The following is a 27,738-nucleotide window of genomic DNA, read 5'->3' as shown; positions in this document are numbered from 1 at the left end:
GGGCGGGCTTTCCAAGACGGGCGGCCTCTCGCGTCACACGGACCGGCGTGTGGGGGCGTGGCTGCGGGGTGAGCGCGAGTGCTCGGGCGTTTCAGCAGGCCTGAGGGGCAGCGCGTCTCCCTCCCTAGGCGGGGCCAGGACGGAAGGCGTGACTGACTGAGGGAAAGCGGCGCGTTCGCCCGGTCGTTCTTCCGCCGCCGCCGAGGCTTGCCCCGGAAGCGGAAGTGGGGGCGCTGCGGGGTCCGGTTCAGCTTGAGCTCGGCAGTGTCCCCGCCGTTCCGGCCGCGCGTCTTCTCACAGCCTCTTCGCTGCCGCCCCAGAGCGTCTCCGGCCTCGTCATGGTGTCCCTAGACTTTTTGGACGATGTGAGGCGCATGAACAAGCGGCAGGTGCGTTTGGCCGCGCGCCCTCCCCGTGTGCCTGGATGATCCCTGGGCGGCGTTTGGCGGCCCGGCCCCCCGCGACTGAGGGCCTCGGCCAGGCAGGCGCCGGGATCCCGAGGTTGCCCCTCTCCGGTCCCTAGATGGAGGCCCCGGCGATGCCGGGTAGGCGTCGGGACGTGGGACTCGGCCTTGCTTAATCTTCCTCAGACTTGGCCGGCGGCTGCGCGTAGTTCTCAGCCTTTGCGGTCACCGCGACGGATTCCATGTCGGGGTTCAGTCTGCTGGGAAGGCCCCAGCGAGGCTGGTCTGCGGGTCGCCCCTCCAAAGGCCCCCAAAGCTCGCGCGGTCGCGGCCTGACCCCCGCAGCCTCCAGGGCGAGAACCGTTACTTCTCGTGACTTCGCGCCCCGGACCGGAGCTGGCTCTGGTCTCCGAGGCAACGGGATCTGCGAGTGGTTGGGACGGATCTTAAGTCCCCAGTTTTCCTCCAGCTTGTGCCCTGGTCATTAGGCTTTCGGCAGGGTTGCCACTCTCGGTCCTTGACACGAATTGTGCCGTTTTTGTTTGCCTCCGTGCAAACGTCTTTAGCTCTTGGGAAATATTCTGATGAAGATTCTCCCCTCCTTCCGATTTGCATTTTGCACCTGTGGTATTAGCACTTAGGGAAGTGGATGGCAAGTTCCCTTTCCTTTGCTTCCTAAGACAATTTCCTGGCCCCTCCCATCAAGACTTTCATTTTTCTTTTTTTGTGGTGTCCACTCCTCGTGGTGCTGGGCTTTAACCTGGCTCTGTGCTCAGGGATCACTCCTAGCCGGGTTCGGACACCCTCTGGGGGTGCCGGGGATCGAACCCTGGTCTCCGACGTGCAAGGCAAGCACCTTAGCCATTGCCTCCTATCTCTGGCTCTGCCTTTTTCTTCCTTTCAAATGGCGCTGGTGTTTGGATAACCGTGCAGGTACTAACTTGTGTAGCGTCATCTTTTTTTTCATTTTTAACTCCATGGGGTGATTTTCTTTCTTTCTTTCTTTCTTTCTTTCTTTCTTTCTTTCTTTCTTTCTTTCTTTCTTTCTTTCTTTCTTTCTTTCTTTCTTTCTTTCTTTTTTTTGCTTTTTGGGTTACACCCGGTGATGCACAGGGGTTACTCCTGGCTCATGCACTCGGGAATTACCCCTGGCAGAGTGCTCAGGGGACCATAAGAGATGCTGGGAATCGAACCTGGGTTGGCCACGTGCAAGGCAAACTCCCTACCCACTGTACTATTGCTCTAGCTCCCTCCATGGGCTGGTTTCTAAGTGTCACAGACGTGTCTTTGAAAAACTCCTTATTTGGCACGTAGCATTGGCCCTATGCTAGGTACAATGAGAGTAATAAAGAGATCATGGAGACCGTGGTTGTCTTCAAGGAGCGGGAAGCATCTGGGGACCAATGAGGCAAAGCATTGTTTTGAGTTGGTTCAGGTGTGAACTACTCCATGTATCTGTGAATCAGTGAGGTCAGGCACGATGTTCCCCTTCTTCAGGTGAGGATGAGGCTTAGAGAGAAGCAGGATAGTACAGAGATCAGGAGTCTGGAGATCAGAAGTCTGGGCCCAGGAGGTTTCAAGTAACTCCCAAAACTGGGGCTGGGCGGGTTCTTTAACCTCTTGGTGCTTGTTTTTATTTCATTTGTAACAGTAGGAACTGAACCCAAATTTTGCCTTTTGACCTTGCACTGTTGTGCGACCTTCAGATTATAAGAAGATTGGATGATTTTGTTTCAGTGAAACTCTTAGATTAGGGTCTGGCACACGGTCAGCATTAGCTGGTTTGCTGTTTTGTTGCTGTTATAGAAAGATTTAGTAATTTGTCTAAGAGCAGAAGTAAATGAGGGGCAGAGAGATAGTACAGTGAATAGGGCACCGTGCATGTGGCTGATCTGGGTTTGATCCCTGTCACCCTCTAGGGTCTCATGAGCTCAGGAGTGATCCCTGAGTGCAGAGCCAGGTGTGGCCCAAAAACTAACTGGTAAATATTAGAATGTCAGGACCTGAGTTTGATCATAAATATGACCCCAGTACCTGGACATTTGGATAAAAAATTGACAGGTACTGGAAAGATAGTATAGCTAGTAGGGTGCTTGCCTTTCATGCAGCCAATCTACGTTCAATTCCTGGTGCCCCATATAGTCTTAGAGCCCTGCCAAATAATGATACCTGAGCGCAGAACAGGAGTGATTAAGCCCTGTACTTCTGGTGTGGCTCAAAAACCAAAAAGAAAAAAAAAATTGACATTCTCCGTGTCGTCAGAGAATTGTGAACCATTTTAGGTGCTCACTGAACATAAATGTGACTTAGTGGTGAAGTACATGCTGTTCGTGTGTGAGGCCCTGGGTTTGATTCCTTGCATCACAAAAAAACAAAAAACATGTAAGTTTTGAAGTCCTAATTTAAAGTTTACCTGATTACAGTTTCCCAACATGACTAATTCCAAGCAACCAGCATAACTTCATTGAATATGGACTTAGAAGTGGTAGCTTGTAACTGTGCTTCTACTTTACAGATAAGTAGAAAATAAGAGGAAGAAAAAAGATAATAGTAAAATGAAAAATAACTTTATCGCCTTTGTTTTGAATGTTAATTTAATTGTAAAAAAATTGGGGTGCTGTTGCTAGCCCCCAGCATTGCTCAGGGGTCACTTCCTGTGCTACTTTGACCATGCAGTGCTAGGGGTCCAACCCAGGTCTCCCTCATTCAGAACTCAACACTTGAGCACTCTCTCTGGCCCTCTCTAGTTTGAATTTTAATGACACTTTAGCAGCTAGTCTAAACAATTCCCGGTTACCTTCATGTGCAGAAAAAGCCTAGTCAGAGTTATCTTTGAATAGTTAAATTATTCAGGGCTAGTACTCAGGGAATGCTGGGAACCTAACCCAGGCCTTCTGCAAGCAAAGCATGAGCTCTTGCTGAGAAAGTTAAAGTTAATGACCCATCGATATTTTCTAGGATGGGACTGGATCCTTTGTTTTGAGATCTGGTGCATACTCTTTTTCTTTCTTTCTTTCTTTTTTCTTTTTGGGCACATTCAGTGATGCTCAGGGATTAGTCTCAGCTCTGCACTCAGGAATTACTCCTGGCAGTGCTCGGGGGACCATATGGGATACTGGAGATTGAACCCAGGAAGAATGAACCCAGGTTGGCCGCACCAAGGCAAACACTTTACCTGCTGTACTATCATTTCGGTAAAGCTAATCTTACACAGAATTTATTTAGCTCTACTAAATAAATTTACACTCTTCACATTAGTGGACTGAATTCGTTGGATTTTAATTCTCCATGTATTTTTGCCACTTATATCTGTGCCCAGTATTGAAAATCTTTATCATTGACAACATTCAGTATAACTCACTGTTTCACTATAGCTCTATTAATATCAGTCTCCATTATATCCACAAGTAACACTGTGTAATAGACTAGACTTTTCATCCATGGTTATATAGTTGAGTATACAGAAATTCTCTCTCTCTCTCTCTCTGTCACACACACACAAACAGGTTTGCGATATGATATCACAGTGGATATCATATACGTGTGGTTGTTCACACACTAGACTGTTTTTGCTGAGGACTGACTACGCTGCTCAGTCGTACTTACTTGCTCATGTGCTTAGTGGCGAGTCAAGCTCCTTTCATTATGGTGCTCGCTGTTCCATGGTGGTTATGCTCACCAGGGCTAGCAGTAGTATACACACATGCTGCCTGGGCGTTGCATACCTGCCCCAGTGTTTGTGCATATTTGGCTACAGTACTTGATGGCTTCCCACCTTTGGTTGCCCTGGTTGCAGCACCGGTGTCCTACAGAGCTGTGCTCCAGGCATCAGACTCAGCCTCATGCTTGCTACACTGATACTTGAGATTTTTTTTTTTCTTTTTGGGTTACACCTGGCTCTGCACTCAGGGATTACTCCTGGCGGTGCTCGGTGGACCATATGGGATGCTGGGAATTGAATCCAGGTCAGCCGCGTGCAAGGCAAATAAATGCCCTACCCTCTGTGCTATCGCTCCAGGCACTTGAAATTTTTTAATCCTCTGCTCTCCCTTCCCTTCTTTGTAGTTGTTGTTGTTACTCGGATGACCAGGTTTGTACCCACACTCCTGACTGTGGTGCTCACATAATCAGCTATGAAGCTTCCTGGGGCAACACAACTGGTTGTGGTGCTTGCACACTCAGTTTTATACACCTTCAGTTGCATTGCCTTGTGCATAGCAGTGGTGTTTAGGAGCCTTACAAACAAAGTTAAGATTACATGCCTGGAGTATGTAGCAAGAAGTAAGGTCTGAAGAGTGTGCAGTGGTTAAGGCAGGCTCTCCAGACTTCTGAGCTCTCTAACAAAACTATTGCAAGAAAATTGGGAGCTGATGGTACAGTACTTTTATTTTCACTTTATAAAAGTTAAAAGAGATGAGTTAAAGGTAAAGAAAACAAGATTCTCTTAATGATCTGGAAATCAGGAGTTACAATCTGAATTAAAGCAGTAGCAATAGAAATAAAGCCAGTCAATGTGAGAGATGTTGGGAAGGTAAAATCTTAACTCAGTCACTGAGTTAAGGACTGGGTTATGGTCTCTTGAGCATTGCCAGGAGTAGGAGTGATCCCTGAGCATCCCCAAGTCCAGACCCAAAGAACCCAATGATAAAAATGAAGGGCAGGGTTAAGTGTCATTGAAAATTTCATGAATATTAAGGGACAAATATTGTAGAAAATGGAGTGATGGAATTGTTGAGAAGCAGAGGTGTGCTACTATGGGCTGACAGTTATAACGGATGCAATTGATTCTGAACTGCCTAATTGTGAAACCCAAATAAAATAACTTAAGTGACAGGTTCTAAAAACAAGCTGTTACATAAATTGGACCTGTAGTGTTAGGAACCAGGAGACAACAGTGTCCTTTGGCTGAGAGGAAGCTGGTGGTTTAGTTACTATAGTACTTGAAAGAAAATCTCAGAACTTTAGTCACCTACTAGGACTTGAAACTTTCAAATTGATATATATTTTTCAGTTGGTTTTCCTGAGTGGGGTAAATATGAATCTGATCTCTTCCTTTTGTTTCTACAGCTCTATTATCAAGTCCTAAATTTTGGAATGATCGTCTCCTCGGCTCTAATGATCTGGAAAGGGTTAATGGTGATAACTGGAAGCGAAAGTCCAATTGTAGTGGTGCTAAGGTAACAATGTTGCATTTTCAGAGCTTGGACTTGCTTGACATTACTGGCAGGAAGTTTTAGTACCATTCCTTTAGAAAACCACTGTTACCCAGATAAGAACCTAGGGAAACATTGGTTACTATTTCTCAAGTGTGAGAAATTCACATCCTTATTAATAACTTCCCTTTCAAACCCCCACAGGCCCATGGCCTTAGTGCAAAAAAATTTTTTTTTTCTTTTTGGGTCACACCCAGCGATGCTCAGGGGTTACTCCTGGCTTTGCACTCAGGAATTACTCCTGGCGGTGCTTGGGGGACCATATGGGATGCCGGGGATCGAACCCGGGTCGGCCGCATGCAAGGCTAACGCCCTACCCGCTGTGCTATCGCTCCGGTCCCCTTAGTGCAAAAAATTTAATATTAGGGCTTTATTTTGTTTTTTGGACCACACCAAGCAGTGCTCAGAGCCTGATTCTGGCTCTGTGCACAGGGATCACTCCTGGCAGGGCTGTGGAAACTATGTGTGGTTAGAGGGATCAAACCTGAGTTAAATGCCCTACCCGCCTTTCTCTTTGTTCTAGCCCTGTGTTTATTTATGTATTTATTTTTGGCATTTGGACCACACTTAGCAGTGCTCAGAACTTACCCTTGGCTCTACACTGAGGAATTACTTTTGGTTGGGGACAATGTGGTATGCCAGGATCAAACCCAGGTCGCCACATGCAAGGCAAGTGCTCTACTCACTACTATCTCTCTGTCCCCGTGAACTTTATTATTGATGCATCTCTTTAGAGATTGTTTTTTCTTGAAATTCTTTTGAAACTTTTCATTTTGATATTGTTGGCAGTTTATTACATATTGTATCCACAAATTAAGTTTTTCTGCAATATGTACTCAGTGTCAGTACAGCAGCATCTCTAATTAGTTCCATGTTTCCTGCTGACCTTTAAATACCATTTCTGAATGAGACTTCAGGAATTGCAAAGTTATTAATGCCATCCCCCAAAATCACAAAAGTACTCATTTTTTCCCATTGTATTTACTTCCTTCACTTTGTACGCATACTCTTGATGGCTAATTTTTTTTTTTTGAGAATTATCAGTTATTTAATCAAATCATTATAGTTCTGTTTTATTTTTGGGCTTACTTGTGCAGACTATCTCATATCCTTTTGGTGGATAATAGAGTATAAATATCAAGTAAATAAAGCTATTAACATTTTCGTGTAATTCTTCATGAGGTGAATCAAGTGAGGGTTACTGCTAGCCCAGCTTGTGGGTAGAGACTCAATCTTCCATGGTCTTAGTGAAACCTAACTTCATTCCATAGTCTTTGTCTTACTCACAACTGGTATTTTGTTTTCATTAATAATTAAATGTAGGGGCTTTGCCTTGCACGCGGCTGACCTGGGTTCGATTTCCAGCATCCTGTATGGTCCCCTGAGCACCGCCAGGAGTAATTCCTGAGTGCAGAGCCGGGAGTGACCCCTGTGCATCGTTGGGTGTGACCCAAAAAGCAAACAAAACAAAACAAAATTAAAAAAAAATTAAATGCAACTGCAATTTTAGAGATTCAAAGAAATGTATGGTTTTAATGTTAAGCATTTTATATGCTACTCTAGGAATACAGAAACTTGGGTCTCTACCTCTTTTGTTAACTACCACCTTGGGCAACTCACTGATAACCCTAAATTTTAGTTTACTCAAGTAGAAAATGAAGACCTAATTAATCCCCAGAGATGGTAGAAAATCCACCAAGCTCTAGAATTATGTGGTCCTAAGGACCCAGGTAGTCTTAAATTCTGAGGAGATCTGTAGCTGTAGTTGTAGTTGTACAGTACTGCCGGAAGGGGAAGCCACACTGATTGGCTTTGTGGGGGAGAGGGTGTGCAGAGAGAAGCAGGGTAATGTTTAAAGATAAACCAGTGACCTTTTAAATGGGGTGTTGAAATAAATGGATTAGAACACAGACCTGCTGGATACATCAGTGGCCCTGATAAAAGGTTGCTCTTAATATAGCTGGGAGATGTTTGTTGTTCTGCTTTGTTCTTGGGCCACCTTTAGTAGTGCTCGCTTGGTCTAAGGCCGGAACTCAGGCTCCTGCATGCAAAACCTGTACTCCAGCCCTTTAAGCCATCTCCTTGTAAGTTTGGAATACTAGTTGGGACTTGCCGGAGAGATAATGCAGCATGTACAGCATTTGCCTTGCAACCTGGTTTCAATTCCTGGTACCCCATAATGGCCCCTTGAGCCAGTCAGGAGTAAGCACTAAGCACTATCAGGTGTGGCTCAAAAGCAAACAAATCAAAAAAATGTGAATATTATCATCTGCATCTGAATTTTTTTTGGGGGTTTTGTTTTGTTAGGGATTTCCTCCCAATTGGTCCTCAGAGGTCCTGGAGGCCACTCCTGACAATATTCAGTCAGCAAGGCTAAATGGTTCAATGCTAGGGCACAGGGATATGGCACTGTTCAGTACCATACAGACTACACAGAGTAGCACTCAGGGGCCTCCGGGGTTACACCTGGGGTTACTCTTTGTTGGTATGGTACCTGGCACTAATGAGGATCTCACATGTATAGATCATGAGCCCTGGACCCCTAAATTCTTTCCCCACTGAAAACCCCTCCCTGGTACTGGTTGGATTAAACCCAGGGCTTTACACACAGAAGGCAAGTGAGCCACATCCTGCTTAGATCTGATTTCTTCCCCACCCCCAATTTATTTTTTTCCTGTCATATTAACTCTTATCTTCATTTCCAGCCAGCTAGGCGTCTCCATCTAGGTGTTGGTCAGGCTCTTGAAAGTCATATTACCAGACTGAGATTCACCCTTTTCCCATAAACCTGGCTGTCTGTGGCATCTCATTTGCCAGTATTTAATGCTCTGAGTTATTCTTTTATTTGTATATTTGAAAAGAGATTTTTGTTGAAATAACACTTTTCACACACAGGTCTGTTTTGTGGACTCATTTTCACATCTCTTCAGAATCTGCTATTATTCCACAAACACATCTGACCTACCAGGGCCCCTCCACCATAGCCCTCAGACCCTCCCCACTCCACTTTTGGTGGCCACAAATAAGCTGTCACAGTTGTTGGGAGTTTCCATTGGTTTGCCATTTTTTTTTTTTCTTTTTGGGTCACACTTGGCGATGCTCAGGGGTTACTCCTTGCTCTGCACTCAGGAATCAAACCTGGCGATGCTCGGAGGACCATCTAGGATGCTGGGGTTTGAAAACAGGATGGCCGTGTGCAGGGTAAATGCCTTACTCAATGTACTATCACTCCAGCCCCATTGATTTGCCTTTTACCCTGTTCTGGGAATAATTTTTTGTGGGGAGTGGGGTTGAGGGGTTAGAGCCACACCCTTGATGCTCAAAGCTTACTCCTGCCTCTTCACTCAAAAATTGCTTCTGGCAGTGCTTGGGCGATTGTATGGGATACTGAGGATCGAACTTGGGTGACCTATGTTCAAGGCAAGTGCCCTACCTGCTGTACTATCTCTCCAGCCCTTGGGAATCATTCATGTTCAGTTGAGTCTCCAATTTGTTATTTTCCCCCTGTAAAATTATTGTCTTTTATAGTTGTGTCCCTGCTGTTTAAGCCCTCATCATTTCCTGCCCAGCATAGTGACCTTTCAAAAATGCTTTTGTAATCAGAAAAGAGTTAATACTTTTTCATTCTATGAAGTGTTTAAAACACAGAGAAATAGTCTGTGTTTTAGTACTGTAGTGGTGCTGGGATATAGTTATTATTATAATTCTAGTCTCATTTTTCAACGGGTAGGACGTTTGCCTTGCACGCGGCCGACCTGGGTTTGAATCCCAGCATCCCATATGGTCCCCTGAGCACTGCCAGGGGTAATTCCTGAGTGCAAAGCCAGGAGTAACCCCTGTGCTTCGCCAGGCGTGACCCAAAAAGCACAAAAACAAAACAAAACAAAATAAAATTCTAGTCTCATTTTTATGTATCTTATTTCTTACATCATCACTGTCACTGTCATTACTGTCATCCCGTTGCTCATCGATTTGCTCAAGGGGGCACCAGTGACATCTCCATTGTGAGACTTGTTACTGTTTTTGGCATATCGAATACGCCATGGGTAGCTTGCCAGGCTCTGAATTATTTCTTACATAATTGAGGTAACTATACTGTATACCCTTTTTTTTTTTTGCTTCTTTTGGGTCATACCTGGCGGTGCTCAGGGGACCATATGGGATGCTGGTATTCGAACCCAGGTCAGCTGCGTGCAAGGCAAATGCCCTACCCGCTGTGCTATCACTCCAGCCCTACTGTATACCTTTTTTTTTTTTTTTTTTTTTTTTGCTTTTTGGGTCACACCCAACGATGCTCAGGGGTTACTCCTGGCTTTGCACTCAGGAATTACCCCTGGCGGTGCTTGAGGGACCATATGGGATGCCGGGGATCGAACCTGGGTCGGCCGCGTGCAAGGCAGACGCCCTACCCGCTGTGCTATCGCTCCGGCCCCTACTGTATACCTTTTTTTTTTTTTTTTTTTTTTTTTTTTGCTTTTTGGGTCACACCTGCCGATGCACAGGGGTTACTCCTGGCTCTGCACTCAGGAATTACCCCTGGTCGTGCTCAGGGGACTATATGGGATGCTGGGATTTGAACCCGGGTCGGGCGCGTGCAAGGCAAACGCCCTACCCGCTGTGCTATCTCTCCAGCCCCCAACTGTATACCTTTTTTAAAAAATAATTTTTTCCCTTTCCATTCTGTTTCCATGTTTTTTTTTTTTAATTAAATCATCGTGAGATACAGTTACAAAGTTTTCATGATAGTTTCAGTCGCACAGTGATCAAACACCCATTCTTCCACCAGTGTCCACCACCAATGTCCCCAGTATACCTCCCGCCACCCCCACCTCACTACACACTCTGCCTCTATGGCAGACACTTCTCTCTTTCTCTACTTTGGGGCATTATGGTTTACAATATAGATACTGAGAGGCCATCATGTTTGGTTCTTTGTCTACTTTCAGCACACATCTCCCATCCCGAGCGATCCCTCCAACCATCATTGATTTAGTGGTCCTTTTTCTTCCCCAGTTGCCTCCTCCCAGTACATGTGACAGGCTTTCAACCATGGAATAATCATCCTGACTCTTGTCTCTACTGTCCTTGGGTGTTAGTCTCATACTATGTTATTTTATATTCTACAATGATACAGTCATTCTGTCTGTTCCTCTCTTTCTTACTCATTTCACTTAGCATGATATTCTGCATGTTCCTCCACATGTAAGCAAATTTTATGACTTAATTTTTTTTTTTTTTTAGCAGCTTCACAGTATTTCATTCTGTATATGTACCATAGTTTTTTTAATCAGTCTTCTGTTCTCAGGTACTCAGGGTGTTTCCAGATTGGCTATTGTGAACAGTGCTGCAATGAACATACAAGTGCAGATATCATCACACTGTGTTTTTATGCACTCCCGAAATATATTCCCAGAAGTGGTATTGCGGGGTCCTATGGAAGCTCAATTTCTAGTTTTTTGAGGAATGTCCATATTGTTTTCCAAAACAGCTGGACCATTTGACATTCCCACCAACAATTAATGAAAGTCCTTTTCTCCGCGCATCTGCACCAGCACTGATTGTTCTTGTTCTTTTTGATATGTGCCTGTCTCTGTGGAGTAAAAATGATATCTCATTGTTGTTTTGATTTGCATCTTCCTGATGTAGAGCATTTTTTCATATGCCTTTTGGCCATGTGTATTACTTTTTGAGAAAGTTTCTGTTCATTTCTTCTTCCCAGTTTTTGATGGGGTTGGAGGTCTTTTTCTTGTAAAGTTCTACCAGTGTCTTGTATATCCTTATCTGACGGATATTGGGTAAATAATTTTTCCCATTCCCTGCACTCTCTCTGTATATTTTTTGAGGTTCTTCTGGTTTTTGTGAATTTGTGTTAATTTTGGTGGGGTCGAAGGGGCAGAGCTTGTGATGGAACGCAGGGCATCACACATGTCAGACCAAGTGCCCTACTGCTGATTGTACCCCCAGTTCCTATCTGTGTTGTTTTTGAATTTTTTCGTTTTTTAAAAGATGTTACGTAAAATAGATAAATACTATTTATGAAACCATTTTTTCTGTTTTACAACTACTCACAGTTTTACTCCTTCAGCAAATTTAACCTGATAAAGACAGAAAACTGACCTATATATTTAAGAATAATGTGGTATGGGACTGGAGAGATAACGCAATGTGTATGGCTCTTGGCTTGCAGATGGTTGGCCCAGGTTCAATCCCCGGCACTGCATATGATCCCCCAAGCCTGCCAAAAGTGATCCAAAAACCAAAAAGCTTTGTACTAGGACCAGAGAGATGGCTTGAGGACTGGAATACATGATTTGCATGTAGGGGTCTTGGTTAGATATCCAGAACTGAATTATGTCCCCCACCATACCACCAGGAGTCGCCCCTAAGCACTGCTGGGTACCTCCCCACCTCATCAAAAAAAAAAATTTAATTAAATGTACTGAAAATACATATTCCTAGAAGTTCCCAAATTGTGCTCTATTATGGAATCCTCTGGGGTCCTCACTGACAGCCTGCCTCCTCAGCCTCTCTGATTTAAGTGGCTTGAGATATGATCTGAGCATGGGGGTAGTTAAGAGCCCCAGTAATTCTAGTATGGAGCCAAGTTTGGCAACTATTATATTTTTGTGTGTAACAGAATCAATATCTTCAAGTTGAATTGTTGGGCTTTGTCATTCCTATATTGGGTTTTATTCTTTTGTCTATTTACTAAAGCTGTTATTGACAATTGGAGCTGAAGTTTTTGAAAATGATACCAGTAGCCACTTCTTTGTAGAAAAAACAGGTTCATTTATTAATACAAGTGCATAGGACCTTTACAGAACTTGATAAAGGTTAAAATAGGTGAAAGGTGAGAAAACTGTCCTCCCTAATCACCATGGAATTGAATTATTTTCTCATTTCCAAAAGTCTTAGGCAGAAATCTCTGCTCCTGTTTTTTATTTTTAATATTTTTCTTTTAAAAAATAAATAGAAAACACCAGCATTATCTCCATAATTGACTGTTGGTGAGCTATTTTTCCTCTGAATGGCTGAAACCGTAAAGGTCATCTCGGTCTGTATCTTTATAAATGGCAGAAGATGATCCAGTTCTCATTTGAATATTTGAATATGTTTTGCATTTTCAGATGAAATGAGAATAAGGCCAGTGATTTTAAAGTTCATGCTTTTATATTCTGTCACTTGAAATTTTAAAAGGTTAAGGAATTAGTAACATTGCCCTTTTCAAGATTTATGCTCCTTTGAATGCTTGAAATGGAACTAGTTAGTGAAGGCTAATAACTAAAGTGACCTTTAGTATAACTGGGAGTCTGACAAAGCTTGTTTTGGCAACAATATGTACAATCATTTGTGTTGATAGATTTGTCATGGCATTTTGTATAATCCAAAGGTGGTACTTTTGATTGTTTTGTTAAATCTCTGATTCAAAAGGAAATTTAATGTCGGACTTTTTCTTTGCTGTTATTTTCTTCTCTCCCTCATAGTGGCAGCATGGAACCTGCATTTCATAGAGGAGACCTTCTCTTTCTTACAAATCGAGTTGAAGATCCCATACGAGTGGGAGAAATTGTTGTTTTTAGGATAGAAGGAAGAGAGATTCCTATAGTTCACCGAGTCTTGAAGATTCATGAAAAGTATGTGCAAGTTATATCTCTCTTTGGAATATTTTTATGTCTTAATATTAGAGGCATTAAAATTTGATAGCCTGAAGATTAAGAAAGAATAAGAGCTTCTACTTTTTTTTTTAAAGGGTAAAGTGTACTAGAATCTATTAAAAGTAGAATTACATGGGGCTGTAGTGATAATACAGTGGGGAGGACATTTGCCTTGCATGTGGTTGACTGGGGTTTGATCCCTGGCATCCCATATGGTCCCCAAGCACTGCTGGGAATAATTCCTGAGTGTTGAGCCAGGAGTAACCCCTCAGTATTGCCAAGTGTGACCCAAAAAGCAACAAACAAACAAACAAACAAACAAACAAACAAACAAATAAATAAATAAATAACAGAGCTAGAGAGATAGTGGGGGATTTAAGAGGGAGAGATAGTGGGGAGTTATCATCCATTCATCAGGGGCTGAGCAGCCTCCCATCATGAGCCATCAGCTTAATGCACCCCCAAAAACATTTCACAGAGAGCTTTTAATTATTAATTTTTTGGTTAGGGCTGTACCCAGTAGTGTTCAGGGCTTACTCCTAGCTCTACACTCATCACCCCTGGTGGGTTTGCAGGGCCCTATGGAGTGCTTGGGATCGAACCAGGGTCAGCTGTGTCCAAGGCAAGCACCCTCCCCACTAAACTATTGCCCCAGCCACAGAGAGATTTTGTATACTAGTTACAGACTACTTTGCTTCTAGAGAATGTTTATTTAACATATACAATGTTTGCTAACATACATAGTAATTGGTATAACCCATTCCTGTTCAAGCAATCTGATCATGCTGCTCGCTTGTTCTGTTCTTGTCATAATATTGTGATTTACAACCTATTCATCTTTGCACAGCTCCTAGAATGGGTCACTCGGAGATCTTGCTTCTGATTTTTCCACTTCATTTTTTTTTTCTTTTTGGGTCACACCTGGCAATGCTCAGGGGTTACTCCTGGCTCTGCACTCAGGAATCACTCCTGGCGGTGTGCTCAGGGAACCGTATGGGCTGCTGGGAATCGAACCCAGGTCGGCCATGTGCAAGGCAAACGCCCTACCCACTGTGCTATCGCTCCAGCACTCCGCTTTATTTTTTTTTATTATTATTTTTTTAAAATTTTATTGAATCACCATGTGGAGGGTTACATAGTTCTCAGGATCATGTCAGTTATACAATACTCAAACACCCTTCCCTTCACCAGTGCCCATCTTCCATCACCAACCCCCCCAGTATACCTGCCGCCCCCTCCCACCTCCCCAGTCCCCACCCTTGTAAGTGATAAGTTTCACTTCGTTTACGCCTTATCTCGATTACATTCCATGTTTCAACACACAACTCACTACCATTGTTGGGGTTTCCCCCAAAAAAGAAAAAGACAGTCCTATTGCCAAGGAGGCATTTGATAGTTCTCCACTGCTAAGAATATAGAGATATTAAGTCCCACTGTTTGTTACATAACTTTTCTTTTTCCCCCTTGCCCCGCGCCACCGAGTTCACGCCTGTTTAGTAATCGCCACGCTGCCTGACAAGGGAAAAAAAACCGAAAACCGAAAAGGATGGTTATTTCCCGTCATCAGCAGGCGTGGGGCTCTGGCTTAGTTGATAGACTAGTAGAGTGTCTGCAAGCAGTTTCTGGAACCGAAGGTCTTGCGCTGGTATCGGCTCCAGCTCGAGATTCCACCAGCGTCCCACTGTTCCATGTACATAGTTTTTCCCCTTATATCCCATTCCCACGCCACCAGGTCTGTTTGCTTAATGGACATCACACTGTAGTTGACGCCACGCCGCGTTTCTTCACAAGAAAGAAGAAAATTTCTTCTCCGCCGGCGTGGGGATATAACTTAGTTCAGTCTAGAGAGATGGCTACCACTTTGATTGCCTTCAATATTTCAGCAACAGACTTACTATTCTTGTTAGGATCTCCCACAAAAGTCCGACCCATTAAAATGGAACCATTACATATTGCTGATGCTAAGATGACATTGGGTTTCTGTATAAAGTCCAGGGAAAGTACAACCAGAAATAACATCACTACAAACTTTTACCCTTTTATGGTGCTCATAAGATGGAGAAACCTAGAGAGAGGCTCGGCGTCTCCATTTTGCGCTCAGAAAGCCTCGGCCCCTGCGCTGTGCTCGGGAGGAAGGAGTTGAGAGAGAGAGGTTAAAAGAATTGGGGGATGCCCGGTTCCCACTGTTTCAGCCCGCCGTGGGGTCTCCGATCGCGTGCCGGAATTAGTTCAGTGGGCTGCTTGGAGTCCAAGGGCGCTTCCTTGGGCTCTTCCATCATGCTCGCTCCACAGCAGGGTCCAAAGGGCCACTCCGCTTTATTTTTAAAAATACATTCACTACTCAAAAATCCATTTGGGGTGCCATGTTTAAGAACTATGTTAGTACTATTAAACCAAATGATTATGATAAGTAGGTATTTCAGTCCTCTGATCCCCAAAAAGAAAATTGGAAACTTCTGAACATTAATCTACTACCTAAACAGGCCTCCTATATGCATGTGCTTAAGCCTGTTGAGCAGTTTCTCCTTTTATCTTTTGGTTTTGGTTCTGGAGCCATACCTGATGGTGTTCAGAGCTTATTCCTGGCACTGCACTGCTCGAACGACTCTGGGATGGAGCCCTACCCACTATACTATCACTTTGGCCCCCGAGCTATTTCTTCAGCCTATGACTTTTTTTTTTTTCTTTTTGAGTCACACCCGGCGATGCACAGGGGGTACTCCTGGCTCTGCACTTAGGAATTACTCCTGCTGGTGCTCAGGGACCTATGGGATGCTGGGAATTAAACCTGGGTCGGACGTGTGCAAGGCAAATGCCCTACTTGCTGTACTATCGCTCCAGCCCCATAGCCCATGACTTTTTAATTTTCCCCTTCTCCCCTCCCCCCTTCTTTTTGGGCCACACCCAGTGATACTTAGGAATTACTTCTGGTTCTCAACTCAGGAATAAACTAATGGCAGAGCATGGTGTACTATATTGGATGTTAGGGATTGAACCTGGGTCGGCCTTATGCAGGGCAAGCACCCTACTCACTCTACTGTTGCTCCGGCCCAGACTTCTTAAATCTTTTAGAAATTTACTTTGGAATTATGTGCATTTATTCAATACAAGTAGTGATTTTCAAGTTTTCAAAATGGATTTTTATTGCTTGTTCTCAATATTCCTTGCTAGCAGCAAAGAGTAGAGCCAGCTTTTCCCTGAATTTATTTGAGATAATCCAAATTAAACCCAGGTCTGTTCTTGGTTGAGCAGATGTTCTTCATTTTTGTGTAACATTTTATGGTTCAGTGAGTTCCATAGAATTTTGTTTTGAAACAGTATTTTGTTTCAGGAAAGGATCTTTGAGAAATAGTATGTTTCAGTTACAGCTTCCTTACATTTCTTTTTTTTTTTTTTTTTTGCTTTTTGGGTCACACCCAGCAATGCACAGGGGTCACTCCTGGCTCATGTACTCAGGAATCACCCCTGGCGGCGCTCAGGGGACCATATGGGATGCTGGGATTTGAACCCGGGTCGGCCGCGTGCAAGGCAAACGCCCTACCCGCTGTGCTATCACTCCAGCCCCAACTTCCTTACATTTCAAATAATTCCAAACAATTTTGAAATGTTTTCATGCTTTTAGCTGAACCATCCCTGCCCTCCCCTAAATTAAATAAATAAACAACCTTTTGGCTTTCTTACTCAATTTTGCTTGTTACTCCTCTTTCCTGTGAATATTGTCACGCCCCTGCCTTTCCCGGGAGTTTTCTGTTTCCCAGTTCTCCACCCGCTGGTTTGCTGGTTCTGCTCCCATGTAATCTTGTAATCTTGTATTCATGGTGGTACTGACTCACTCCTGCTGCTCCTTCACTCTCCCAGTCCCCAGCTCTCCCCTCTCCACTTCTGTCTGCTTTTACCTTCAAGGAGTTTTTAGCCATTCTTTAACCTCCTGACTTATTGCCTCTTGATTCTTTTTCTCTGTATTTATTTGCATTTTTTCTAATTGGAATTTCATCCTTAATGAACTGTTTTTCGTGTTTGCAGCACCTCCCAATTTAGTTTATCTGCACATGTAGCGTGAGGTGAGACAGTTTCCGATTGAAGCATAGAAGTCTGAAGCTGATTTTTTCTTTCTAATATAACGGTTAACCCAGATTCACTTGAATTAATGTTAACATAATCTTTATCAAGTGTAAAATATACTTTGCTTTCAATTAAAATTACAGAAAACTAAGTTTCTTTGATAAAGTTAAATTAACTTTCTGATAAAGTAAGCAAGTAAGATGTTCTGTAAACCCTGCTATTAAAAAACTATTTGTAGACGGGGGCCGGAGCGATAGCATAGCGGGTAGGGCGTTTGCCTTGCACGCGGCCGACATGGGTTCGATCCCCGGCATCCCATATGGTCCCCAAGCACCGCCAGGAGTAATTCCTGAGTGCAGAGCCAGGAGTAACCCCTGAGCATCGCTGGGTGTGACCCAAAAAGCAAAAAAAAAAAAAAAAAAACTATTTGTAAAGAAATAGTGTATTTGTTGGGACAAAAATAGAAGAAACCAAAAGGTGTGCTAAAGAAAACCATAGATAATTTCCGTTTATAGCTTAGTATTATTTTGATCTTTTTAAATTTTGTTTCCCTTTTTTTTTTTTTTGGTTTATTTTGGGTTTTTGGCCACATCAAAAACAGTGTGTTCTGACCTTGGGCTTACTCCTGGCTCTGCACGCAGGGATCACTGGGGGACCATACGAGGTGCCAGGGATTGAACCGAGGTCAGCAGAGTACAAGGCAAGCACCCTACCCATGGAACTTATGTCTCCAGCCCCAACCTTTTTTTCCTTTTATATATTTTAATTTGGAGAATTTTGTTTTTGGAACACACCCTGAGATACTCGTTGGTTACTCCTGGCTCTGCACTGAGGAATTATTTCTGGCATTTCTTGGGGGACCATATAAGTAAGATGCCAGGGCTGGAACCTGGGTTGGCCGCATACAAGTGCCCTATTGCTTTAGCCCCAATTTCAGATTTTTTTTTTTTAATTTTGGGTCACACCTGGCGATGCACAGGGATTACTCCTGACTCTGCACTTAGGAATTACTCCTGGCGGTGCTCAGGGAGACCATATGGGATACTGGAAATTGAACCCGGGTCGGCTATGTGCAAGGCAAATGCCTTACCTGCTGTGCTATAGCTCCAGCCCCAAATTCAGATAATTTGTTTGTTTGTTTGTTTTTTGCTTTTTGGGTCACACCCGGCGATTCTCATGGGTTACTCCTGGCTCTGCACTCAGGAATTACTCCTGGAGGTGCTCGGTGGACCATATGGGATGCTGGGAATTGAACCCGGGTCAACCTCTTGCAAGGCAAACACCCTACCTGCTGTACAGAGGTCTTACTTGCTTGTCACTGTTTTTTGTCTGTTTCCACTCTGGAGAGCTTGTGTTCTATCCTGAACACATACTTACCCCTTTCTCTCCCTTTCCCTTTCTCACACCTTTCTAAATGAGTTTCGATATAAACTTCCTTGCTTCACCAAAAGTCAATACATAAATAAATAATTTGAATTCAGATTCAAATGAGGTTTTCTCAGTTGCAGATAGGGCTTTTGAGTCTTTCTAACGTGGTTCTCATAATTAATTGGTTGAAGAGGCTGGTTCATTTTGTAGGTTTTTATCATCTATATTTGCCAGTTTTGTGGAGCAGAGGTGGGTCCCTGGCTGTGTGAGACCCACAGAATCATGTGGTCTGGCCTAGTACATGATGGACAGGCAAATATTGCTCATCAACTGTATGCAGCCCTTCTGCCCATACTGTTCGACTGCAAATTATGTTCAGTACCCAACTAGTCCTTGGTAAAAGAAGTCCCTCAGCCTTGCTAGAGTTAATTAATGACTTCTTTTGCCCTTCTTCTAGAAAATTAGTAGTTTGTATCTTCTAAAACATTATACCATACATACTGCTTTATAATCTTCATTTAATAAACTTTATATGATCTTCTAGTTAGAAACTCAATCATATTATCTTAAATGCTTGAATAGTACTTCCATTACTGAATGTAGGACTTTTAGCATGTTTTGAGTATTTTCCTATTATAAACAGCATAACTCTGAACAAATTTTAATGAAAGGATTTCTTTGATGATTGGAATGGTGATGGACCACCACAGGGATTTTTCGGTAACAAGAACAAATCTTGTGCTTTCAGCTGCCTTGAAGGTATTGGATGACTTGAGTTTCCCTTATTTTTTTTAAGGCAAAATGGACATATCAAGTTTTTGACCAAAGGAGATAACAATGCGGTTGATGACCGAGGCCTCTATAAACAAGGACAACATTGGCTAGAGAAGAAAGATGTTGTGGGGAGAGCCAGGGGGTAAGTCTGAAAGGAAGACACACTTAGTGACTATTTCAAGTCACCTGAAGTTTGACTCCAGAGTTCTGTTGTCTGGCCATAGATGATTGAATTGTTTAGTGCTATTTCTACTGAATTGTCTTTGTTTCCTTGGGGAACATTTTCTTAAAACTCACCTTAAATCAAGTGTTCTGTCATGGAGGGGCAGGACTGGGGTACAGTGGGGGAATAGAATAGTAGTGTTAAAATGAAGAAGTGTAGTAGCAATTTTTAAAATTCACTTATTCATTCAAGGATGTACTCTAATACTGTGCTAAATTCTGGGTTCCAGAACAGTATTAATACTGATTCATGAAACTTAACATTTCTTAAGTAATTTACTGAATCTGCAACTTAAAGTGTTCATCTTAATTAATTTTACCATGTTAATTTATTTCATACTATTGTATTTCTAGACTTAAATTTGTTGAGGTCAAATGAAACTTAAAGTCATATAAAGCCTGTTTATTTCAGATTTTATCAGGAGAGCAGATGAGTGGAGGACAGGAATTGTGAGTGATCGGTATGAGAAAGTATGGGACTATAATTACTTTCTTGTTATTAATAGTATTAACAATAACTTATATTTATTAGGGCTTACTATCCGCCAGAGACTCATTCTAAGTGCTTTACAAATATTACCTCATTTTAACCTTAGAACAACCCTAATATTTCCATTCTACGATGAGGAAACATAGGTTGCTTGTCTAAGTTCTCTCTGATGATAACAGTGACTTGGTGATTTGGAAGCTCTCCTTAACTATCACCAGAATCACTGATTGTCCCTTCTGATACGGTTACTGCTGGCTGTCACTGTTTACATGCCACAGGACACTCAGATGCTGTCGGGACATCCACTCTCTGCCGTACTCTGGATGCAAGATGGTTCCTCTCACCAACAGGCCGCCCCAAAGACTCTTCCCATAGAGAAGTCAGTGTGAGCTAATAAGAGGAAAATACTCCGGTTAGAGCATGAACAGTGAATGTTTTAGGACCAGAAAGATGAAATCAGAACAGCACTCAGTGTGGTTTTTGTCTTGCAGAATTTTTGTATATGCCTCCAGTTCAAAAGAATTTTATTCCCTACAATGAAAATAATATACTTTTATGTTCTTAGTTAGTTCATTGGTGCTCCTGGGAATCTCAGTTCTATATATGCACAGTATTGACACTTAGGTACATATATATACCCATAAGTACATTTTATATATGGAGAAGAGATTGGACACACTATTTTTTTCTTCAGCCTCCAAAGTCATTAGTATCTGGGGCTGGCATGATAGCACAGTGGGTAGGGTGTTTGCCTAACACGTGGCTGACCTGGGTTCGATTCCCAGCATCCCATATGGTCCCCTGAGCACCGCCAGGAGTAATTCCTGAGTGCAAAGCCAGGAGTAACCCCTGAGCAACGCTGGGTGTGACCCCCCCCAAAAAAAGTAAAGTCATTAGTATCTTTACAAATGGATAAACTCTTCTCTGTATCATCATAGAAGATTTGTGTTAACCTACTGCACTGTGAGACCTTTGCTCAAGTGACTTTCCAAGTTAGGTTGCCTGCATGTTTTCTGTTTTTTTTATTTTATTTTTATTTGTTTATTTATTTTGGCTTTTTGGGTCACACCCGGCGATGCACAGGGGTTACTCCTGGCTTTGCACTGAGGAATCACCCCTGGCGGTGCTCAGGGAACCATATGGGATGCTGGGAATTGAACCCAGGTTGGCCGCATGCAAGGCAAACGCCCTACCTGCTGTGCTATTGCTCCAGCCCCTGTTTTATTTTTTAATTGTGACAAATGTTCCAATGAGCATATTGGCTGCTTACATCTCAGTGCCTCCGCCCAATCATTTCTTCACAGTAAATTTTCTGAAATGGAATTTCTGAGTGAAAGATGCGTTTTTCAAGCTTTTGGTAAATTCTGCTGTCCTGTTTCATTTATATTCCAGCCAGTGGAACTGAGTGTTTCTTTATCTGGATCTTGATTTGGTACTGGGGGTTAGAGGCACTTGTGGCTCTATGCTCAGGGCTTACTGGTGATGGTGCTGGGGGGGACCATGTGCTGGGAATCAAGCCTGGGCTTCCCTAATGCAAAATATGCACCCAGCCTCTTGAACCACCTCTCTGGTCCCTGAGTCTCAACATTTGTGTTCTTTCACAGCTCTAGGGGCTCATTCTGACACCCTGGTTTGGGTAAAAGACGCATCATCGTGGGGCCCTGGAGAAAACTCAAGGAGTCGGGGCTGGAGCGATAGCACAGGGGGTAGGGTGTTTGCCTTGCACGTGGCCAACCCGGGTTCGATTCCCAGCATCCCATATAGTCCCCTGAGCACCGCCAGGAGTAATTCCTCAGTGCAAAGCCAGGAGTAACCCCTGTGCATCACCAGGTGTGACCAAAAAAAAAAAAAAAAGAAAAGAAAACTCAAGGAGTAGAGTATAGGCTGCCCGTGGCCTTGAGTTTGATTCCTGGAATTACGTGTGCCCCCAGCATCCCAGAAGTAGCCTGGAGTGGCCCCTACAGACTGAAGAACTGCTGGGTCTAGCCTCTTTTAAAAAAAAGAATCCAGGCGGGAGCAATAGTACAGTAGGGAGGGTGTTTGCCTTGTATTCGGCTCATCTGGGTTCAGGCCCCGGAATCCCCTGTGGTCCTCTGGGCACTGCCAGAAGTGATCCTTGAATAAGGAATAAGTGCCAAGAGTAAGCCCTGAGCACTTCTGGGAGTGGTTCAAAAACAAACCAAAATATCCAATGAAGGGTTAAAGGATTCAGGCTTTCACTCAAGTAGCTTATTTTTGGAAAGAGAAATTTTAATCTTAAATTACATTTGTTATTTCTTAAATCCCAATGTTAAAGTCATATTATTCAAGAGTAATAGCCTGCAAATAAAATAACTTTCCATTAAATATAAAATTTTGAGACATGAACAGCTAAGAACACAGATGCTTGACTGTACAAACTCACTTTCCATCGATTACCTGACTCATAATGAGTATATATCTTCTCTTTCTGTAGAAATTGTATTTATCAAACATTAAACCAATATTTCAGAGTCAAACTGTTCCCAAATCTTGAAAACAGGTTTTTGTCCAAAACCAGTTGTGATTATAGAATAATTTTTTCATACATTGTATAAACGATTTTGTTTTGCTTTTAGGCAGCTGCATGGTGAAATGTTTTATACTGAAAATCTAAGACTTGAATAAAAACAAAATTGAATTGAAAAATGATTCATACTATCTTGGGATCTAAAACTTACGATTTTATTTGTTTAGTGAGGAAAGGTCTGAGCCACACCCAGCTGTGCTCAGGCTTACTTCTGGTTCTGCACTCAGGAATCACCCCTGGCAGGGTTTGGGGGCAATCATTGTGGTGCCAGGGATAGAAGCTAGGTCAGCTGCTCACCTTACTCTGCACTATCTCTGCAGCCTTAACATTTACCATTTTAAATGGATCATTTACAATTTCCGTGGGTTTTATTATTCACAATGCTGTGTAACCATTGCCAATGTTTAATTTCAGAATATTCCCATACTTCAGAAGGAAAGAACCATACTCATTGCAGTCATTCTCTAGCCCCTGTCCCTGTAGCCACTGTTTGTTTGTATGGGGGTTTGACATTTTATTAAAACAGAATCATATACTATGTGGTATTTCATTGTCTACCTTTCACCTAGCATAATGTCTTCAACATTCATGTTGGGTGTCAAACAGTGTAGAGTATAAAACAAACACTGAAGCAAATAAGCATTTAATAAGGGTGATTCTTTGTCAAGTCTGGAAGCTGAAACATGTGATTCTATCTGTTGAGAAAGACTAGAGAGCAACGGAGAAAAGGATGAAAGGCTGGCAGAAGACGATTTATAGAAGAATACTAAGGGTTTGGAGAAATTATATTATAAAGGAGAGGAGGATTTGGGTGCTGCTTCATATACTAGGCCTTAAGCATGTTCTTTTTAGGGATCAGGGATGCAGTACAGGGATAAAGACATTTGCCAACCCTGATTCCATCCCTGGGCCTCTGCTTATTTGGCTGAGAATCACCAAGAGTGATTCTGGAATTCCTGAGCACTGCTTGGGAACTCCCTCTCAGCAAGCCAAAAAAAAGTACTTTTACTCACCTCAAAATACTTCATTCATGGGGCTGGAGAGATAGCACAGCGAGTGGGGTGTTTGCCTTGCACGAGGCCGACCCGGGTTCGATTCGTAGCATCCCATATGGTCCCCCGAGCACCGCCAGGAGGAATTGCCGGGTGTGACCCAAAAAGAAAAAAAAAACAAAACTTCATTCAGCAGGGACCTGAGACATGGTAGAGTGGGTAGGGCACCTGTCTTACATGTGGCCCACCTGGATTTGATTCCTGGCACCACGTGTAGTTGATCCTGTGTGTGGCCCAGAAAACAAAGAAAGAAAGAAAAAGAAATGTCTGCTTACAAAATAGAAATGTGGGGACGAAGAGAGAAAAGATCTGGGTAGTGCTGCCAGAAGGGAATGGAGCACATTAGTGAGGACAGGAGACAGGAAGCAAGAAGAGGTTTTTTGTTTATGTTTTGGGGGCCACACCCAGTGTTATTTGGGGCTTACTTCTGGCTCTGCACTTATGGATGATTCCTGGTGGCCCTGCAGGACCATATGGGACAGTTGGAATTGAACCTGGATCAGCTGCGTACAAGGCAAGCACCTGCCAGTTGTATTATCTGTCCGGCCCAAGAGTTTCTAAAAAGTCAAGTGTGGCAAAGACAAAAATCTCTGTTTTTTGAGTTTGTCTCAGGTTCCAGCAATGGAGGTGTTATGTGGGAGCTAATTTTTGTTTGGGCACCTCCGGTGATGCCTAGATTGTGAATGCCCTGAATAGAAGTATCTAGGCTATTATCTGAGGATGCACAGGTGCCTCTACATCAGCCCAACATGCCTTGTCCAGCACGGCCTGCGCCCTAACCCTTGGACTAGCTCCCCTTTTTATACCCATGGGCCAGCTCAGATTCACAGTCTATTAGTTGCAAACTTCTCAGTGCCAGAAACTTTGTGCTCACTGTCAAGAAGTTTCTGTGGGCCCACACTGGCCCATAGATTGGCAATGAAAATTACAGATGTTTCTTCTTGGTTTAATGGACAACAGGAAAAAACAAACTAGTGTTGGGAAAATAAATAAAGATATGTGAAAAAAGAGCCATGGTTGTTCTAGAAGCTGAGGGGTTTCTCGACCATGTATGTATAAAAATAAAAAGAAAAGGCGCAGGCGAGGGAAGGGACGCCTCATCGCACTGAGCCAGGCACAGGGCCTAGGGCAGCTGCTGTCTCTCCCGCCACCCGAGTTTGGTAGCCTCCGGCCGCTTCCCCCACTCTGGGGAGGTTGATGGCGATGATGTGGCAGGCGAAGGAAGGAACGGAGCCAAGATGGTTGGTCTCACTTGCAGTTTATTCCAATCTTCCCTCTATACACTATCCGCCCCCTCCCCTTCTCTCCGAACCCCTTTTATTCATCATGGCCCTTCCAAAGGGCGCAATACATTGACGTCACCAAAGGCACCAAAAGATCTTACAGGAAGAACATTGAGGCAACATAATTCTCTTGTATCTGCAGGCTGTTAATCTAGGCCCCCGGAAAGGAGATACAAAACCAAAACCGAAGCTTTCATTGGGCTGAAAGCACTCGGATTTACATCCCAAAGACTGGGCTAGGCCAGAGCCTGGAATCTACAATGTCAAGTCAGAAATTAACTCCAGAAGGCAGCTGGAAAAGGGGAAATATTCCAACACATGTACCCATCCAGTGAGATGCTGTGGGATGGATTAGCTGGCTGCATGTGGTAATCAAAACTGTACTAGAAAAAGTTCTAGGACTAAGTGAGCCAAATTGCAGGTGGTTAAAAATGAGAATGATGAAATGTGAAATAGTGTACTAGCACCCTCACACTCACTTTTGGGACACTGAACAGGAACTGCTCATAATGTTTGGGCTGTTCGCTTAGTCTGCCTGACTAGATTGACAGGTCCCTAAAGGTTTGACAACAAATCCAGCACCTACTGCTCAATCCACATTTGCGTTACAGTCACCAAATAAAGTCTCTTAAGATGTCAGACCTGGTCCTGGTTCTACCACACAGTCGTCTCTGTACCTTGGCTGTAGACATGTTTCCTCATCTATAGAATGGCGATATTCCTAACTTCTCTATCACATGGGCTGTTGAAAGGATCTAATAGGACAGTGTGTACAAAAGTTAGTGTTCTGTGGACAATGTTGAGAATGTTCCAGTAAATCATGACTACTTTAGGAATTTCTGTATTGATCAGTTTGTTTGTTTGTTTGTTTGTTTAGATTTGTTCCTTATATTGGAATTGTGACTATCCTCATGAATGACTATCCTAAATTTAAGGTAAGATCCTGCACTATGTGTTTCTCTAAAAATGTGATCTTTAGGGCTGGAGAAATAGTACTGGGGTTAAGGCGAATAACTTTTGCCTTATGTGGCTGACTCCTAGCTTGAACCCCAGCCAGCACTATTTGGTTCCCAGAGCACTTCCTAGAGCAGCCCAGGTAATCCCCAGCACCACAGGTCCTGAGCAGCTGCATATCCCTGGGCCCTTGCATTGAACTGCAAGGACCATTTGATCTATAGTTGGCTAGGAATCTCTGGGGAAGGGGTCTCCAGGCTTCCTGGGCACTGCTTGAGTTGAACAGTAATTTTTTTTTTTTTTTGGTTTTGTTTTGGGCCAGCAATGCTCAGGAATTATTTGTGGTGGTGCTAGGGAAACCATGAGGGATGCTGGGGAGCAAACCCGGTCAGCCAACATGCAAGCCAAATGCCCTACCCACAGTACTATCTCTCTGGCCCCAAATTGAATAGTAGTTTATCAGGTTACAAAGAGCAGCTTATTAATTGACTTTACTTGTGAACCTTTTTAAATTTGTTTTTGGTTTGGGGCTACACCTGGAGGTGCTCAGGGCTCACTTTTGACTCTACACTCAGGGATTACTCCTAGAAGCACTTGGGAGACCATATGTGGTGCTAGGGACCAAACCTGGGTTGGCCACATGCAAGGGAAATGCCCTCCCCGCTGTACTATAGCTCTAGCCCTGACTTGTGAACTTTTCGAAGTGCTGATTGTGGTTCTGTGTTTATTTTCTAGTATGCTGTACTCTTTTTGCTGGGTTTATTTGTGCTGGTCCATCGTGAGTAAGGACTCTCCCTTGCTGCTCCTGGAAGATGCCGTACTTTTTGTTACTGAATGTTTGGAGTAGATACTGGTCTGTGATTGGTGGAATGAAGAACACACACGTTGGCGCGTCTCAGTAGCACTGGTTTGCATTAGTTTGTGTTGCCACACCAGAAAACGTGTGGACAAGTGTATGCACCTCAGTGTGCCCTCAAGGGGACTTTCAATCACAGGATTTCATATGTTGTCATTGTCACACTTTCACATTTTTGTACATCAGTGAATTTTTTATATTAAAAGGTTGAGCCAAAGCCCCCAGTGTTTGTATTTTGAAGCCAGGCTTCATTTCTAAAGTGCCTACAGAGTTCTGTAAATGCAAATGCAGCTCTGCATGCGTTGGAAACCGTCGTTCCTCCTACTGATGGGAATGGCATATGCTAAGGTGGTCCAAGTTTTAACTTTTCACAGTTTTAAATAAAAGACTTTGCATACCGAACCCCTCAGCCCTGACTGGTGTTTGGCGGGAAAGCTTCTGATGTTAGCCTTCCCATGCTGGTTCTTTGCACCCCTTGGGGGATGTAAAGGCTTTGATGAGAACAGTTCTTGAGCTAAGAAAGTTGCCTAACACTAATTGCTTTTTTATTTGTATTTTTTGTTTTTGTGAAGCATAAAGAGCCGTGGACATTCTGAGGAAATCTTAGTCATAAAATTGATTCTTCACTCAGGCATGACTTCAATGTGGATAAAACCAGCTTATGTTGCTGTGAAGTTCAGAAAGATCTCACTTTGCAGTAGATTTATAACCTTTCCAACACCTGAGATATTCTCAGCCTGTCTTCCCCATGGCCTGAGAAGGAGGAGGAGGAGGCAGGAGGAAGGCGCTGGGGCACCTGCTTGATTTCTTGCTTTCTCTGATCATGTCTTGGCCTGAGCCAGTTCTGAGTGCCTGGC

The 27,738-nt window shown here is 43.3% G+C and overlaps 1 protein-coding gene across 3 annotated transcripts; it reads left to right on the top strand.

Moving 5' to 3' along the window:
- Positions 1–190: 190 nt before the first annotated feature.
- SEC11A (SEC11 homolog A, signal peptidase complex subunit) lies at positions 191–27,283 on the top strand. Of its 3 annotated transcripts, XR_008630730.1 has the most exons (7): positions 191–389; positions 5,472–5,581; positions 13,102–13,251; positions 19,499–19,618; positions 20,111–20,169; positions 25,949–26,006; positions 26,761–27,283. XR_008630730.1 is itself a non-coding variant. In XM_004617581.2 (6 exons), exons 1-6 carry the CDS (start codon positions 339–341, stop codon positions 26,809–26,811), a joined length of 540 nt encoding a protein of 179 aa, XP_004617638.1. In that variant the 5' UTR covers positions 200–338; the 3' UTR covers positions 26,812–27,283. The 3 variants fall into 3 exon arrangements, 2 of the variants coding, with proteins under 2 accessions (XP_004617638.1, XP_054998596.1); XM_004617581.2 differs by lacking the exon at positions 20,111–20,169 and having other exon boundaries at positions 200–389; XM_055142621.1 differs by lacking the exons at positions 191–389; positions 20,111–20,169 and adding an exon at positions 449–1,337.
- Positions 27,284–27,738: the final 455 nt, after the last annotated feature.

Source organism: Sorex araneus, chromosome 6, assembly GCF_027595985.1.
Source record: "Sorex araneus isolate mSorAra2 chromosome 6, mSorAra2.pri, whole genome shotgun sequence".
NCBI lineage: Eukaryota > Metazoa > Chordata > Mammalia > Eulipotyphla > Soricidae > Sorex > Sorex araneus.
The sequence above is the reverse complement of the archived record's forward strand: the minus strand, read 5'-3'. Positions and strand labels throughout refer to the sequence as shown.

What these genes read in the sequence shown, in the direction of transcription:
- SEC11A (XM_004617581.2), top strand. Translation starts at nt 339, where the DNA reads ATGGTGTCCCTAGACTTTTTGGACGATGTGAGGCGCATGAACAAGCGG. An exon ending in CCAATTGTAGTGGTGCTAAG is followed by an intron (nt 5,582 to 13,101) that starts GTAACAATGTTG and finishes TCTCCCTCATAG; the next exon opens with TGGCAGCATGGAACCTGCAT. An exon ending in GTTGTGGGGAGAGCCAGGGG is followed by an intron (nt 19,619 to 25,948) that starts GTAAGTCTGAAA and finishes TTGTTTGTTTAG; the next exon opens with ATTTGTTCCTTATATTGGAA.